Below are 18,025 nucleotides of genomic sequence, written 5' to 3'. Positions count from 1 at the left end.
CAAGAAGTATACCGATAGCCCTAGCCGGTTTGGCTCAGTGGATAGAGCGTTGGCCTGCGAACTGAAGGGTCCCAGGTTCGATTCTGACCAAGGGCACATGCTCGGGTTGTGGGCTCGATCCCCAGTAGGGGGCGTGGAGGAGGCAGCCGATCAATGATTCTCTCTCATCATTGATGTTTCTCTCTCTCTTCCTCTCCCTTCCTCTCTTAAATCAATTAAAAAAAATTTTTTTAAAAAAGAAGCATACCAATCTATATAGCCAACAAGTCTCAGAAATTAGAAGCTCCAGGTTCCTCTGAAGGCTGTGATGTGGCTGAAAATACAAGGTTTGGTTGTGATTCGTTAGAGCCCTAAACACCTTCTCCAGCACCCCACACAGCCAAGCACCCCAGCCACTTCCTGCTTCACCCTGACAAAAGGCTGGAGGTTTCATCTCAGGAGAAGAAACCAGACATAGGGGCATCAGGAGCAACTAAGCCTAGGAGTGTCAGTTAGATAAGGCATGAAAACAGAGGGATTGAGGGCCACCCTATACTGAAAGCACATACTGCAAAATCCTTATCTTCATTGCCTACTCCCAAACTCCATATTTAGTCTGCCTTTTTTTTTCCTGCCATCAACTCATTGCAAAAGCTCTTCTACCTACGCAAGTCCTTATTTGCCATCCTTATCATTAGAAGGAACTTTAATCAGCAAGGTCACTACATTGGCCCTCAAACTCTGACCAGCCTTACTTGTCAACTTCTTCAAGTTCCAATTATAACCATACCAAATCAAGCCAATGCTCATTCCTTCGGGTCTCCCTCTTGACAGGAGACGTACAGTCAAGTCACACAGTCCACTCTCGTGACTGGGATGAACAATATGATTCCCTTTTTTTGACTCAGAACCTTCAGATGCTGCTCTCCTGTGTTCATCAATGCTACAAAAGGGCCACTCAACTACTGGCAGAAGTAGCAGAACTTACAAACTTCGGCCAGATCCCTTCAACTCTAGTCTACACTTCATGAATTAACCAGTCTTACCTCCCCCTCTTCAGAAGTGAACACATTCCTGATTCTCACTCCTTATAATAAAAGGTGAGGCATTTAAAATGATCAAATGTGACTTAAGTTTTATACCTGCGCACAGGTTTTCATATAACTGAATTCACAAATCATTTTTAAAAATCTGTGCCCTGCCCAGCAGGCACGACTCAGTGTTTGAGCATCAACGCATGAACCAGGAGGTCACCATTCCCATCTGATCAGGGCACATGCCCGGGGTTGCGGGCTCAATCCCGTGTGGGGTGTGCAGGAGGCAGCCAATCATTGATGTTTCTATCTCTCCCCTCCACCACCTTCTCTCTGAAATCAATAAAAATATATTTTTAAAAATAATCTTGTTCTAATATGTGTTTTTTTTTAAATTGGAAAAGCATACTTTCTTTGTAATATGGTTAACACTACCTATTTCAAATCTAGCATCCCTTCTCACAGTTGGGAGAGTTTATGGAAAACCAACTTTAATGATGAAAACAAAACAGCAGTAAATTTCCTCTTTTCCTTTACTGCCAGCCTCACCTTTGTCATTTTCCAGTTTTAAAACAGCTCAACAAGATCTCCCTAAATTCCAGCATTCCTACCCTGGCCTCTCTCACCTTCTCAGTTTGTTTCTCCACCCTTATCTCCCAAGATTTCAACATATGATCTTTTACCTAAAATTCTGATCTCCTTCCATTATTTCTCCAGTAACCACAAAGGAGAGGTCACAAACTGGCTGACTTTAGTCTGAAGTCTAGTTTTGTGTTTTTGTTTTTGTTTGTTTGACTGGTTTTGGCTCACATGATGGTGTTTAAAATTGATGAATGATTTGCCAATCATTAAAATCTGGAGATTCCCCATTGTCTTGCTTTTCTCAAATGACAATAGGAACACCTGAGGCCCCTTCAGCACTAACAGAAGCTTTTCAAGTTGTCCCAGTTCCCACCCTTCCACCTTAGTCATTTAAATGACCAATTAGTCCCAGGAGGCATTTCTTTTTAGGCCAGACCACTTTCTGATTCTCCCCCAAATTTCACATTTACCCTCCAGTTACACTCTTTTTCTGGTCCTTGTCAAAGCTCTTACTGTGGAGTTCCTCCCATAACTAGCTATTTTCTGGCTTTCACTCAAATTACGCTATGGAAACAGTTCTAACTGGATTTTCCAAAAACTTTCCGGCTATTAATTCTTTGGACTCCACCTTTTGCTAATGCAATCAAACTAAATGATTGTGCCACCAAAAACACTGTCATAATCCACCTTCTTTTCCAGTACAAGAATGGATGGGAAGACAGAACCAAAACCCCTGGTCAGTTTCCTGGCTACATTTCATTAAGTGACAATCACACATTTTAAAAAATCATCCATTAATATTTATCGAAGCATCCATTATGGGCCTAACCGTGTACTAACTCAGGGAGAGGTTAAAGATTCAGGCTTCAAAAAATGGGGATAACAAAAAGATAAAATATTCAGGCACACAAAATCAGTACATATGTCTTGGGTGTGATGTGCCCAGCAATATACACATAGAAACTCTGGTTACATGATGTCGACATAAGAAATGTCCAAACCAGTAGGGAATTTTTATGAGTTTATTTGAGCCAAACTGAGGACAATTGCTGGGATGCGAAATCTGAAGGGATTGAAAAAATGCTCCAGAGAATGGCAGTTTTGTCTCTTATTTTATGCATTACAATCAAAGGTGATGTAAGGGGTGTTGCATGAAATTCATCAGTGGTAGATTAGGGAGGCAGGTAGAAAGCAAAGCGGGAAAATCTGAGATTGGATAAAGAGTAGAAGAGAGAGACAAATATTTCTTTGACATTGGTAGATACAGGACAGTTAACAATGAACATTTATAGAACATAGAGATGGCATTTGGGGAACAAGTTAAGAATGAGGGTTCTGTGGTCTCGTGCTCTGGTGCAGTGGGTGTACCCTGAGAGGTCCAGGAAAAGGGTCAGTTGCTCTGACATTCCAAGGGTATGTTATCTTAGATGCAAAAAGTCAAACCTTTGTCAAGGAAGCTACAGGCCTAGGATGTGGCTACGCGCCATAGCCTGCTTTTAGTTAGGAATTTAAAAAAATAATAATTATTCAGTATTGTTTAAAAATATATTTTTATTGATTTCAGAGAGGAAGGGAGAGGGAGAGAAACATCAACAATAAGAGAGAATCATTGATCAGCTGCCTCCTGCACCTCCCACATGGAATTGAACTGTGACCTCCTGGTTCATAGGTTGACGCTCAACCACAGGTTTAGTATGTGGTCCTTTTCCATCTACAATGAGCACACTTATATACATACACAAACATAATGTAAATAGACACCATGTATTTTTGCATCTCTAACACAAAAGTAGCTTCCAACGCGATGTGAACTGTATTCCGATGCACATTTTTAAGATTAACGAACTGAAAACTTTCCATATAAGCCATGTTATTTATGAAACCAGTGATTAATTTCTAAGTTAGCCTGCAAAGGTTTAAAGGTTAATCAACACTAATAAAAGAGAAAAATGGTAATTGGCATACGAGCTACCCTTTTCATTGGCTAATCAGGGCTATATGCAAATTAACTGCCAACTAAGATTGGCAGTTAACTGCCAACTAAGATTGGCAGTTAACTGCCAACAAGATGGCGATTAATTTGCATATGTAGGCACAATGCAGGGAGGCGAAAGGGAAAGCAGGAAGAAGCCCCCTGCCACTGACAGGGATCGGAAACCCAGGGGGGAGCTAAGAGCTGGGGGGCAGGGCAAAGGCGGCCCTGGGGCCACCTTTGCCCTGCCCCCCAGCCATGATCGGAGAATCAGGCGCCTTTGCCGCCCTGGCCAGTGATAGCAGGAAGTAGGGGTGGAGCCAGCGATGGGAGCTGGGCACGGTCGAAGCTGGCAGTCCCGGGAGCTAGGGGTCCCTTGCCTGGGCCTAAAGCGGAGCCCACGATCGTGGGGCCGCTGCAGCTGCGGGTCCCCGCTGCCCGGGCCGGACACCTAGGCCAGGACACCTAGGCCAGAGGCGTCAGGCCTGGGCAAGGGGCCGATCCTGCGATTGGAGGGTGATGGGGGTCAACGCCTGAGGGCTCCCAGTATGTGAGAGGGGGCAGGCTGGGCTGAGGGACACTCCCCCCACACACACACCCAGCGCACGAATTTCGTGCACGGGGCCCCTAGTTTAAATAATAAATAAAAAGAAACAAAATCTATAGCAATTGTGATAAAAAGGAATGATATGACTCATTAGAAGCAGCCTAATAATTTTCATTCTTATATTTGAGGAAGAAAAGATGAGAAAAGGAAATGAATCCCTCTGAAGAGATTGTGTTGTGTTTAGGGCAATAAATGTTGGTACTCAATAAATGTGGTTTGAATGTCGAATGATATTCTGAAAGGAGCCTATCTACTTTTACCAAGTTTAAGCTACTGATAACATTGATTCTACATCTGAATTTTCTTCAAATAATATTTCCCATTGCTAATGATTGATTCTCTTGCTTACCTCTTACAGTCTGAGCTTGGGCTTCTTTTTTGAAATACACATAACAAAGATATCAAGACTTTCCCGAGATATAAAGAAGTTGGAATAAAAAACAGAAAAAAGATAAACCAAACAGAATGCTTATCAGTGAGAAAGATGACTCAGGTGTGTTTCATTGTGGCAGATTCTCTAGGTTGGTTTACTCAACCCCATTTTCAAATTCTTTCTCCAGCCTTTCTCTACTACAAAGGCTGTAGGATTGCAATACTTTAATCCAGCCAGGAGCAGCCATGTGGACACAGTTTTTGGCCAATGCTTGAGACTCTATCTGTAAGAAAGGGTTTACTTTTCCAAACTGAAAGACAAAGAGCCTCTGAGGGAGAAAGACCTTTTGTTAGAGGCAAAAATAGAATAGTGGGGACTAGCTATGGATATGGGAAATATTAGTCATGCTCTGCTAACCCTGAATACCTTGTTCTGGTTAAAGAAAGGGCATTCTAACCTGGCTGGAAGTTGTATGCCTAGGGGACCTGGGAGTCAACCTTGGAGAGCAGACCATTCTCATTCAAGAACTGCCTATTATCATGGAAAGATTAACTATCTTCTTGCCCAAATAATGGAGTCCCACCCCAGCCTGCATAGCCTGCTTCCCCATGCCTGTAATCCCTACTTCCCCATGTAATCCTTGTCCTACCCTATATAAGCAGCTGGTTTATGGTGGGCTCCAGAGCAGATTTTTGTGGATGACCTGCTGCTCTCCCACATGCTGGCATTATTGGAATAAACATTGATATACGCTTCAACCCTGCTGAATTGGTTCAAGTAGTGACAGGCAGCCTGGATCCACTTTCTCCTTCTTCCTGCCAGAGGGGCAGCAGTCAGCATGGAACCATGAGGTCAAATGTCACTCGCTAAGGATGATATAGCAACAGACACTGGCCCAGAGCTCTCATGGCATCGGGGAACTAACTCTTCCCTAGTTCGACACTGTTTCCAGACTTCTTGTTATACAAAAAACATCAGCCCTTATCTGGTTGATATAGTTGGTCAGATGTTTTATTGCTTGCAGCAAAATGTATATCTAATTGACATGTTAGTTGGGTTACAATCAACGGAATGTGGTATACTAAATAGAGAGCATCATCCATCCATCCATCCCCTGCAATCCTCTTTAGGGTGGAGGGAAAAAAGTTAGCAGTAAAGGGCATGTTAGATCAGCGTTGCCCCTCTTTGCTATGAGATGGTGAAACTGATGCAGGACAGTTTGACAGTTTAATGTTTAAAACAATGTTATAATAGAGGGCTGTTAAAAACAAGACAACAGGGGACATCTGTAATACTTTCAATAATAAAGGTTTTTAACAATAAAACAAGACAGCAGGCCCAAAATGGAGTCACTTATGCTAACCCCCCCCCCCCAACATCACCAAAACCAAGAATTAACCTAATTACAGTTTCTGCTCTCCCAGAAATGGAATCTTAAACCTGGCAATCAGGAATCACCTGATTAGCAATAGTGAGGTGGCAATCTTTCCTCATCATCCCCCTAAAGCAGGGGTGGAGAATGTTCAGCCCCGAGGGCCTTATAAGGCCTGCAACATCACTTATTTGGTCTAGGCCTGCCAAGGCATTAGGGGTGAGTTAATTACATGTTTGACCAAATACAGCAGGCTAATTTTTAAGTTGATAATTTTGTATGGCCCTCGAATGATATAAATATCCAAATGGCCCTTGGCAGAAACAAGGTTCCCCACCCCTGCTCTAAAGGAAAGTGACCTTATAATAGCCAATCTGGGTTTTGCCTGGTTTAACTTCCTTGTTCCTGCTCCCTTTGGCCTATAAAGTCTTTCATTTTATGCAGCTCCTCAGAGCTCCTTTATATCTGCTAGATGGTATGCTGCCTGATTCATGAGTCCTTGAATAAACCTGTAAGATCTTTAAAATTTACTAAGCTGAACTTTGTGTGTGTTTTTTTTTAACAGGGCTTATCTGGATAAGGCACTATTCTAGACATAAACAGATCTGCAGACACTTTAACTAGACTTTTGTTTTGAATGAGATGTACACAAGTTTGATTCTCCCAGACGTAAGGAGTAGAATTTTTAAATATACAAGTTATTTCTCTGGAAATTAATGTCTACCTATATATGAACACTTATGGGTAACTAATTTTTCACTAACTCTTTAAACATGTTCATATTTTTATCTCTTCATTAATGCAAAATCTCCTTAAAGACAAGTAGTATCTTTTTTTACTCATAGCTCTTAAGATACATGTTATTTTTTTAAAGTTTTGGTAAATTTCAATTATTCAGAAGTTTTAAAACTCAAATTAAGATTTCTAAATCTTTTATCTCACAGCATGAGTTTTAGATTCTGATTGAAAATGATTTCCATCCTCTGTCCTCCCCATTCCATCTTTCTAGGCCCCAACCTCTATACTCCCCCCAGTATCCATTCCCCTTAATACCTCCATGAATAAAATGGATGTCAAAATGAACATCAGTGGAAATCTGACCATAATTACCATGGATAAAGCAAATTAACAGTTTTTTCCAACATTTCTGCCCTAGGCTAAAATCACACTTTAATATTATTAGGGAAAAGAAATTGTTTAGTTTTTTATTGTTGACTAGAGGTCTGATGCACTAAATTCATGCAAGCGTAGGCCTTCCTTCCCCCAGCTGCCAGCACCACTTCCCTCCAGCAAGCACCCTGGACCCGGGCTTCCCTCCGGCACCAGCAGGCACCCAGGACCCTTCCCTTGCAGCCCCTGCTTCTTTTGGAAGGTCGTCCAGAAGGACACCCGGTCTAATTAGCATATTACACTTTTATTATTATAGATTGTTGATTAAAAGTTAAAGAAAAAAATCAGTTAAATCCTTAAGTGTGAATAACTAGTCCAAGATAGTACACAATTCAAATTCAGTAAAATGTGCTCCATTTCTGTGTTTCATACACTCTGGGGGCGGGCAGGTGATATGACTCAAACTGCCCATGCATCCAGAAGCCTAGGCGTAGTGTGACATTTATAAAAATGGAGCATGTGACAGGATATTTTTTTTAGTGTTATGTGTTAAGTCTTCTGGAGACTAGATACTAGTGATTAGATCCTGATAAAGATGCTAATATGTAAATCATTCTTTTAAAAAAGACCAATCATTCCGCAGCTGCAGCTGTCAAAAAATTAATCAATGGCAGGAGCTTTTCATTTGATAATGGGCTGCTTTGTCCCATGACATAGACCAATTTGATGGATGAATCCACATTCACACGTCCGGGTGTCTGGGCAAATCATTTGAATCAAGAAAAGGAAAGTATCAGTGTTACTAAGAAAAGACTCTTCTTTATCACCTCAAAACTATATGTTGTACTTGGAAGTTGCTTGAAATATGGCATGTCCTCTCTCACTTGACCAGTTTGAGGGTTCAATCCAAGAATTATGCACATCAGTACAGCTCACGAATGGCCCTGAATCCACAGGAATGAGTGTTCCTCTTTACCCCTTTCCATTGCAATGTCCAGAGCTTCCTCCATCCTACCTTTGGGATTGACTCCTACTCTCATCTTAGGTTTCACTGGATCTGACCCATCCTGTATTCCCCTCAGACTCCTCCGAAGAAATACTTGGGACAAACTTAAAGCAGCCTTCTTTTTTTAAAATGTGGATAAATCTTGCTTTAGCCCTTTTTATTTGTTTGTTTTTTGAAACATATTTTTATTGATTTCAGAGAGAGGAAAGGAGAGGGAGAGAAATACCAATGTTGAGAGAGAATCACTGATTGGCTGCCTCCTGCACACCCCACACTGGGGATCGGGCCGAGCCTGCAACCCAGGCTCGTGCCCTGACCGGGAATCGAACCGTGACCTCAGGGTTCGTAGGTCTATGCTCAGCCTGAGCTATGCGGGCCGGGCCCTTGGCCCTTTTTGTATCCAAGTATTTCCTGTATAGTCTTAAGAGAAAAACAGGCGTGGCAGGCCAATAACAAAAGTAGTGCTAACATTCACTTAGTACCAAGGCCAGATGCTGCATGTACCTGATGCCATACACAGTGCCCTGCCTTCCATATTACCAGCCTCATTCAACAGAAGTAAAATGAGGCTCAGAGATGTTTAGTAACTTCCTTAAGGTTGCATCCATGAGCCTGGATTCAAGGCCAAATCTTCCTGGTACCCATAGCCCTTGATGGCCTTCCCACTCCTCAGCTAGAGGAGAAATGGGTCTTTGTGTGCTCAGTGTGTTTGTAACCCCAACCAGCACGAGGGTGGTGGGCAGTGCCCTCAGAAGGACCATGAATCAGGGCAGGGGCAGAGGGTGGGGTGGCAGAGCTGAGAGATCATGGACACCTTCACACAAAGAAAAATATGGAACAGAAAGGGAAGCTGACAGGCCAATGGGTGGTGGAGTGACCAGGAAGGTAACAAGATTTCTTTTAATTAAATGCCCAGTTCTTCTTATCCAGAGAAGCCTTGCGAGTAAAACAGTGGTTTTCAACCTTCTGGACCTTTAAATACAGTTCCTCATGTTGCGACCCAACCATAAAATTATTTTCGTTGCTACTTCATAACTGTAATATTGCTACTGTTATGAATCGTAATGTAAATATCTGATATGCAGGATGGTCTTAGGCGACCCCTGTGAAAGGTTCGTTCAACTGCCAAAGGGGTCGCGACCCACAGGTTGAGAACTGCTGGAGTAAAGGAATCAGGCACAGCAATGTGAACTTGTACCCACAAAGCATTTCGTTCCCATAGAAGCATGTAGTTACATTCTATTCATACAGTGCAGATACCAGACACTCTAAGGCAGTGGTTCTCAACCTTCCTAATGCCGCAACCCTTTAATACAGTTCCTCAGGTTGTGGTGACCCCCAATTTCATTGTTACAAATTGAACATACTTAAAGCATAGTGATTAATCACAAAAACAATATGTAATTATATGTGTTTTCCGATGGTCTTAGGTGACCCCTGTGAAAGGGTCGTTTGACCCCCAAAGGGGTCACGGTCACGACCCACAGGTTGAGATCTGCTGCTCTAAGGGTTAAATAAGATTCTGTGATTTGGGGACCTAACTACTATTTATAACACATTTTATTCCAAGCTGTAAGCAAATAACTTACAAATAAATTTTTGGAACATAGCCGGAGGATAAGTTCTGAAAGGACTAAATCTTGTCTTAAGGCAGGAATGTGGTTCTTGCCTGACTGCTGAGGGATTTAACAGTTACTGGGCAACAAGGAATTAAATTCTTTAGGTAGCTTTAATTTATCTCTACCTACTCCTTATGGGTATTCTTTGGGGATTTTAAAAAAAAACATAATTTTATCAAATAAAAAGTGATATTATAGCATCTTACAACCAGAAATCTCTCATTCTAAATCTTCCTTTTCCAAATGAAAAAAAAAAAAAAAAGGACTAGAAAGTTCAAACTACCTTATCCTGGGTTCCCTAGTCAGTTAGAAGAAAAACAAGGCCTAGAAGCCAAGTCTTTCTGTTTCTTTCTATCTTTCTTTCTTCCCTGGAAAGAAAAGGGTTGCTTTAGTTGAATTAATCGAGTAGATGAAAAACCCTCTTAAACAGGCAAATGCCAAAAAATTTTCACATAAACCAGAAGCATCATTGTCCTGTACATTCCTCCACCTTCTTTTGTTTGAATTCTCACTGGAGGACATACTTAGAGAGAGGAAGGGAAAGAGAGAGGATCAGAGAGAAAGAGGCAGAGAGAGAGGAAGGAAGAGAAGAGGGGGAGGTGGGTGGGGGAGAGGGGGAGAGAAAGAGGGAGGGGGAGAGAAAAGGGGGGAGGGAGGGAAACATCCATGGGTTGCCTCCTATACATGCTGACCACAGGGTATTGAACCTGCAACCCACGTATGTGCTTTGACTGGGAATCAAACTCACAGCCTTTCAGTGTATGAGACAACGCTCCAACCAACTGAGCCACTCTGGCTGAGCTGCCTTGTTTTATGTTGTTTAATTTCATTATAAGAACATTTTATACCCCTATGGCAGTGTCCCTTCCTTGCCAGAGTCAGAGAACCAAATACAAAGGCTCATTCTAAGTGGAGCTTCAAAAGTACTCTTTTGGCTCAAGGGCTACCACCTGCTCCCAATCTGAACAGAGAGACCACGAATTTCTTTAACCTTGACAAGTATTTGATATCACATTAAATCTGGAAAACACATTTTCCCAGAAGCAAGCAAGGCCTAATTCACTCGTTGGAGTAGTTTTGAGACTTTGGGATCTTAAATTTTCAAGACTCTTAACCACCCTAACATAGAAAGTCATGATTGTTCTGAAGTGAAGTGTGTTATAGGAGGAAGTCGGTAAGACAGGATGTGAATTTTTTTTTAAATAGCATCAGCAGTCCAAATCCTGAATTAAGAAGCCAAGTCCAGACACTCCTGTAAATGTGTCAGCATATAAAGTAGTTCATCCTCTCCACACTTTTGACAATAATCTTAATTTCCCTATTTAGTAATAATGTTTTCTTTGCACGTCATGAGAACCAGTTAGCATTTATAGTTTTGAATTTGACTTAAAGGTTACTGGTTGCTAATTATAAACTTCTTACATTTATTTGTGTTTACATCTCATAAAAATATTAGCATAACTCTGCAAGATAGTAACTTTTCATTCACAATGTCAGGTTGTTACTCTTCAGAAAAAAAGGCTTTAGTTTAATTATATAAAAGGTGATGACATCAAAGAACAGAGCATCATGTCTATTATATGATCAATGTGTAAAAATGGCTTATTTATAGTATTCACATTTGCTTGTATATGCATAAAATATCTACAGAAGGAAACATAGGAATAAAATCATGTGCACATATTACATTTTTAAAAATGACTGAGTATTACTAGTAAATCTATCTTCTTATCAAACATCTCTCTGTGTGTGATTTCTTCCAAATTGTTTGCTTCATCCACCATCTTCCAGAAGAATACTACTGTATAATGGAAAAACTGATGAATAAAGATGGAAAATTGATTGGTTCTAAGTTATGACTGTAATAGAAGAACACTAATAATGGCTCTTATTTATTGGGTGCTTACTGGATGTTAGTGATAAATACACAAATTCTCATATAATATCCCCAACTGTGATACTGTTATTTCAATCCCATCTTACAGACAAATAAACCAAAGGCCTAAGGATTAAAACTCAAATCTGTTTACCCTGAACAGATGGCTCAATTGGTTGGAGTGTAGTTGCAATGGAACAACAAATCAATGTTTCTCTCTCTCTCTCTCTCTCTCTCTCTCTCTCTCTCTCTCTCTCTTTTTAAAATATATTTTATTGATTTTTTACAGAGAGGAAGGGAGAGGGAGAGGGATAGTGAGTTAGAAACATCAATGAAAGAGAAACATCGATTCAGCTGCCTCCTGCACGCCCCCCACTGGGGATGTGCCCGCAATCCAGGTACATGCCCTTGACCGGAATCAAACCTGGGACCCTTGAGTCCGCAGGCCTACGCTCTATCCGCTGAGCCAAACCAGCTAGGGCTTCTCTCTCTTTCTCTCTCCTTTCCTCTCTCTCAAATAAAAAGAAAACCCACACATACTCAAATCTATTTGACACTAAAGCCACTCCTCATAATCATGATGCAGTCTCCCAGTGTGCTTGGGCAGGGAACCTTAACTTCCCTAAACCTTAAGGGTCAGTTTCATCATGTGTAAAGGGATCAATAACAGTACTTGGTCCAAGGGCTGTTGTGAAGGCTACATGAGATATTGTATCATAAAAGCTCCTAGGAGAAATATGTCCAGGATATATACTTTTGCTCAGTAAAAGTTAGGAACCTTACCTTGTCCCTATCATTTTGTATATGAAATGTAATAAAAATACAAGCGATCTTGCCCTACCAGTGTATCTCAGTTGGTTGGGCAACATCTTGTGCACCAAAAGGTTGCTGGTTCCATTCCTGGTCAGGGCACATGCTCAGGATGCGTGCTTGATCCCCAGTAAAGGAGGCAGCATATTACTATTTTGTTCTCACATCGATGTTTCTCTCTCTCCCTCTCCCTTCCCCTCTCTCTCTCTCTCTCTTTCTCTCTCTCTCTCTCAATTTAAAAATCTTTTTTTAAAGTATAAGGAATCTTTTTATCATGTTGATTATTCAAAAATATTTCTTTAGTTTTCCTTTTCAAATGGCTCCAGGACACTTCCTCTTCAAAAGCCACTGTCACTTCCAGGAAGAAAGTTTAGCTCAGGGGCTAAATCACTGTTTAGGAGTATAAAGTACATTTAAATCTCAGCTCTGCTATGCAAGCAAATTACCCATTTTCTTTGAGCTTCATCTGCACTATGGAGATAATATACTTCATGGACTTTTGATAAGATTAATGAGAAATATATGCATATGGTATGGAAGTTCATACATTCATATAAGCATCCTAAAATAATTTTTTATTGATCTTAGAGACAGAGAGAGAGAGACAGAGAGAGACAGAGACAGACATTGGTTGCCTCCAGTACTGCCCCTACCGGGGATGGAGCCTGCAATCTAGGTATGTGCCCTGACCAGGAATCAAACCTGCAACCTTCCAGTGCATGGGATGGCACTCCAACCAAAGGAACCAGGGCCTAAAATAATTTTTTATGAAAATATGAACTATATAAATAAATCCATAAGTATATAAAAATCAATAAACTATTTCCTACTTCCTCAATCAATTTTCAATTCCTCTTTTTTGTTCAATGGTATCACCATTCTCTGTGTTACCAAGGCTGAAAATCTAGAAGGCATCATAATTCTTTTCTTTAAAACTCATCCACCTATAACTACTTTCAGGCAATTCTGCCTGGGGAAGAAACCTTCTGAAGTCATGTTCCCCTTTTCTTTCTCCCACTGCTATCTTAAGACCCTCAGCATCTCAAATACCACAAAGCAAAACAAAATAAATTAACTCATCTCTCCCTCTCCAAACATCCTGAAACTATCCCATCAAATTCTTATCCCTAAAAACAGGATACAGACTTCATCATCTCTCTCTTTTGAAGATTCAACATTGTTTTCCCATTGGCAATAAAATGAGATTCAAATTTCCCATTCTACAATGTAAGGTACTTAATATACCCTTAATATAATGGCAATAAATCAGGTGCTTCTTCAAAACTCTGGAATAGATTTTCAAAGAACAATGTCCTCACCATCCCTCAAACTACTCTTTCAATTTTACCCATGTTTATACTGCTCCAAATTAAAATTAGGTACATTTTAATTTACCTAAATGTTACAAAATTCATTCCCAGAACAATGATTTTTATTTCTACTCTCCAAAAAGAATTCCCCAATGGTTCTAATCAATATTGCGCTTTCTACCTATATATACCATACATTTGACCTTGACATTGTGTGAGTTGGTATACATAGCATTATTAACTAGTCCATGTTTATCAATTTTATTCCCCAAAGAAGACAGTAAGGTCTTTTGTGAAGCTGACATATGCCATTCTAGAATCCATACAAAACAAGTAGAAAGATAACAGGCAATGATAGGTTCTGCATGTGCACGGGCGTGTTGTTAGATTGAATTTAAACCTTCAGTCATTCCAACTGGAAACATTTAAATTTGCCTTGAAAAACAAAATAGGAATATGTTGGCACTGATAAACTATTACACTTCTGTAACACATCATCTGTATATTGTATAGAATTATATACCTGAAATCTATAATTTTATTAACCAACTAGAGGCCCGGTGCACAAAAATTTGCGCACTCGGGGGGGAGGGGGGGTCCCTCAGCCCGGCCTGTGCCCTCTCGCAGCTGGGATCCCTCGGGAGATAACGACCTGCTGGCTTAGGCCTGCTCCCAGGTGGCAGAGGGCAGGCCCAATCCCTAGGTGCAGCCCCTGGTCAGGCTCAGAGCAGGGCCGATTGGGGGGTTGGGGCGCCACCCCCTGTCATGCACAGAGCAGGGCAGATTGGGAGGTTGTGATGCCACCCTCAGTCACGCTCAGGGTAGGGCTGATTGGGGGGTTGGGGCGCCACCCCCTGTCACGCACAGAGCAGGGCCAATCAGGGGGTTGGGGCGCTGCCCCCATCACACACAGAGCAGGGCCCATCAGGGGGTTGGGGCACCGCCCTCTATCACCCACAGAGCAGGGCCGATCAGGGGGTTGGGGCGCCGCCACTCTCACACTCAGGGCAGGGCCGATGGGGAGGTTATGGCTCTACCCCGTCACACACAGAGCAGGGCCCGTGGCGGGGGGGGGGGGAGCTCCCCCCTATCAGGCACAGAGCAGGGCTGCTCAGGGGGTTGGGGCCCAGCCCCCTGTCACACACAGAGCCGCAGGGCGATCAGGGGGTTTGGGCGCTGCCCCCTGTCACGCTGATCCCGGTGCCGGGAGGCATATTACCCTTTTACTATATAGGGTAGAGGCCTGGTGCATGGGTGGGGCCGGCTGGTTTGCCCCGAAGGGTGTCCTGGATCAGGGTGGGGTCCCCACTGGGGTGCCTGGCCAGTCTGGGTGAGGGGCTGAGGGCTGTTTTCAGGCTGGGAGTGACTGAAGCTCCCAAACGCTCCTTTTTTTCTTTTTTCTTTTTTATTCTGGGCCAGCTTTACCTTGAGGCTTGGCTCCAGCTCTTAGGCCTCCACGTGGCTGAAAGTAGGTTTCTGGCCTTTGCTTACAATGTTGCCAATCTGCTGGCTGAAGTCTGGCGGTATCTGTTACAATGTTTCTTAAACTGCCCACTCAGAGGCCTGCAGCGGCAGGCGGGGAACGTTGGTTTCCTCCAACGATCCTCTGTCACTGAAGCAAGCAAGCCTCATGTTAGTTTCAAGCTGCCTGGCTGCCGGCGCCATCTTGGCTGACAGTTAATTTGCATATCTCGCTGATTAGCCAATGAAAAGGGTAGCGGTCATACGCCAATTACCATGTTTCTTTTTTATTAGTGTAGATGTCACCCCAATAAATTCAATAAAAAATAAGCGATTACATCAGCAACATAAGGAAATAACATGGTTGTCATTTGGGTTCCAGAGACAGATAGAATAACTTAAGCATTCCCCCATTGGCTGCAAGTAGACCTGGTGCTGGGCCCTTCACTCCAAGGCAAGGACTTCTATCACATCTTAAGGACCAGTGCATGTGTGAGTTCACACAGAGATGGACAGGGATTATGCCTATGTTCCCTTCTATTCTGTTCCTCAGAGCAGGGCCTGGAATATTCTACGTACTCCATACTTATGGGGAATAAAATAGGTGCCTCACATGGAACTATAAAACTAAACTGTCCATACCTGTGGTATATATGAGTTTCCATCACTTAAGAGGCAGGAAGCAAGCTTCCTCCTCTCCCAATACTGAATAGCCCTTTATTAAGAGAACCACTGTAGTTTAAGGCTCTGCATGTATTAAAAAATGTGAAGAAACTGGAGTTGAAATAGATAATAAGAAAATCTAATAATAATGGGTGGATAATAGGCCCAATGAAGATGGATAAAGGGATTACACTTTTTTCGCTTAGAGAAGAGAAAGCTAAGATGTAATTCAAAAACTGTATTGATGCAATCAGGATTCTCATTACCAAGAGACCTTCAACACAATGCAAAGAAATTTACATTATCTCACAAAAGTTTGGATGAGTTTTGTTTGGTTAAATTGGTTTTGCGTTTACATTACTCACAAAGGTGGAAAAATGCTCAGTAAACATTTAAAAGTAAATGGTCATGATCACTAGTAATCAAAGATATGCAAATAACAACAAGCCAGTTTTATTTTCCCTATTACAATAGCAAAAGTAAAAATAATGCTCTTTCCTGGCAAGGGCTTAGATGGGCAGTCTCATGTACTTAAGAATGTAAATGGGTCCTAGTTGGCTTGGCTCAGTGTATAGCGCATCGGTCTATGGAACAAAGGGTCCCAGGTTCTATTCAGGTCAAGGGCACTTACTTAGTTGCAGGTTCCTCCCAGGCTCAGACCCTGGTCAGGGCTCATGCAGGAGGCAACCAATTGATGTGTTTCTCTCACATTGATGTTTCTCTCTGTCTTTCCCTCTCTCTTCGACTCTCTCTAAAAGTCAATGGAAAAATATCCTCAGGTGAGGATTATCAAAAATAATAAATAAATAAATAAATAAATAAATAAATGAATAAAATCTCTTCTTAAAAAAGAATGTAAATAAGTACAACCTTTTGAGAGAATTTCAGGCAACATATACCAAGTAACTTAAAAGATTAATACCCAGTGATTACATGTCTACAAATCAAATATGAAGAGGCTTTACACACAAAGATGTTTCTCACAGTCTAACTTAGAGCAGCAAAAAATTGGAAGCAAGTATGGAAAAAATTATTAGCTCCATACCCTTTAATTGTATCTTGGCCAGAAAACATAACTGAAGCAAGAGAAGCAAGAGGCTACAGCCTTAATTGGCAGTGTAAGGAAGAACCTTGAACAAAATGTGATAATTGTAGGCACAAATGTTTTTGAGAAGATAACATGTTCTGCTAGCCATTCTCTTTCCAGGTAGATGATTATAGCTAAGTGAATTTTTACATATCAGTTAGTGTAAATATTAAAACTAAGAAAAACATATAAAGTTGAGTTTCTGTCTAAATTTGTTTGCTAAGAGCCCACCTGGTGTGGCTCAGTGGTTGAGCGTTGACCCTTGAACCAAGAGGTGACAGGTTCAATTTCAGTCAGGGAACATGCCCAGGTTTCAGGCTCGATCCCCAGTGGGAGGTCATGGATTAATGATGTTTCTCTCTCATCGATGTTTCTATCAATGCCTCTCCCTTCCTCTCACTCTAAAAATCAATAAAAACATTAAAAATGATAAAAAATAAATTTGTTTGCAAAGAAAGGCAATGATTTTCCTGTAATATTAAAAGTTTCCAAGGATAGTTGCCTTGTCCCCTTGAGACCATAAATATTTTGTAAAGAAAAATTTATCCATTAAGATATTTGTGGTAGAAAACTGTTCACTTAAATTTCCAAACTATATTTATCATAGGATAAATTTAACTTATCAACCTTCTGATATCTGACTGCCTATTTCTGACCACACAGACTTTATTCTGTAATATCTTTAATACACAAGTAGCTTGTTGCATGAAGACATCATAACATTTACTTGGCTTTCTTTTCAGAAGTCTGTTTGTAATAAGTTTCCAGAATCTTAAAGATTTATTTCCATAAATTCAACACAAATTTGAGTTTCCTTTTCCATAAACTAATTTTTGAAAAATGGGAAATTAGCCCTGGCCAGTGTGGTTCAGCTCGTTGGGCGTCGTCCTGTGTAGTGAAAGGTTGCTGGTTCAATTCCCAGTCAGGGCACATGCCCAGGTTGTGGGTTGAATCCCCAGTTGATGTGCATGTGGGAAGCAACTGATTGATGCTTCTCTCTCACATAGATGTTTCTCTCCCTCTCCCACTCTTCCTTTTTCTCTCTCTGATATCAATAAAAACATATTTTGAAAGAAAAATGGAAAATTAGTTTTAAAACGTGGTGCTCTAAGAAAATGCAACTTGGAAAATTTAACAAACCTGAAGAATTGTTAAGAATGAGTG

The 18,025-nt window shown here is 41.3% G+C and overlaps 1 protein-coding gene across 7 annotated transcripts in view; it reads right to left on the bottom strand.

Annotated features, from left to right (window-relative positions):
* The window catches only part of DMD (dystrophin), a 2,282,236-nt gene that overhangs the window by 116,854 nt on the left and 2,147,357 nt on the right, over nt 1-18,025 (bottom strand). Inside the window, exon 64 of one of the 7 annotated variants that reach the window (XM_059679270.1) lies at nt 10,299-11,455. The exons of the other annotated variants lie outside the window; for them this stretch is intronic. Coding sequence (XP_059535253.1) covers nt 11,346-11,455 — 110 coding nt within the window. The 3' untranslated portion in view covers nt 10,299-11,345. Of the gene's footprint in view, nt 1-10,298; nt 11,456-18,025 lie in introns of those variants that run through there. 7 annotated transcript variants of the gene reach the window in all.

This window comes from Myotis daubentonii, chromosome X (assembly GCF_963259705.1).
Source record: "Myotis daubentonii chromosome X, mMyoDau2.1, whole genome shotgun sequence".
Lineage (NCBI taxonomy): Eukaryota > Metazoa > Chordata > Mammalia > Chiroptera > Vespertilionidae > Myotis > Myotis daubentonii.
The sequence above is the reverse complement of the archived record's forward strand: the minus strand, read 5'-3'. Positions and strand labels throughout refer to the sequence as shown.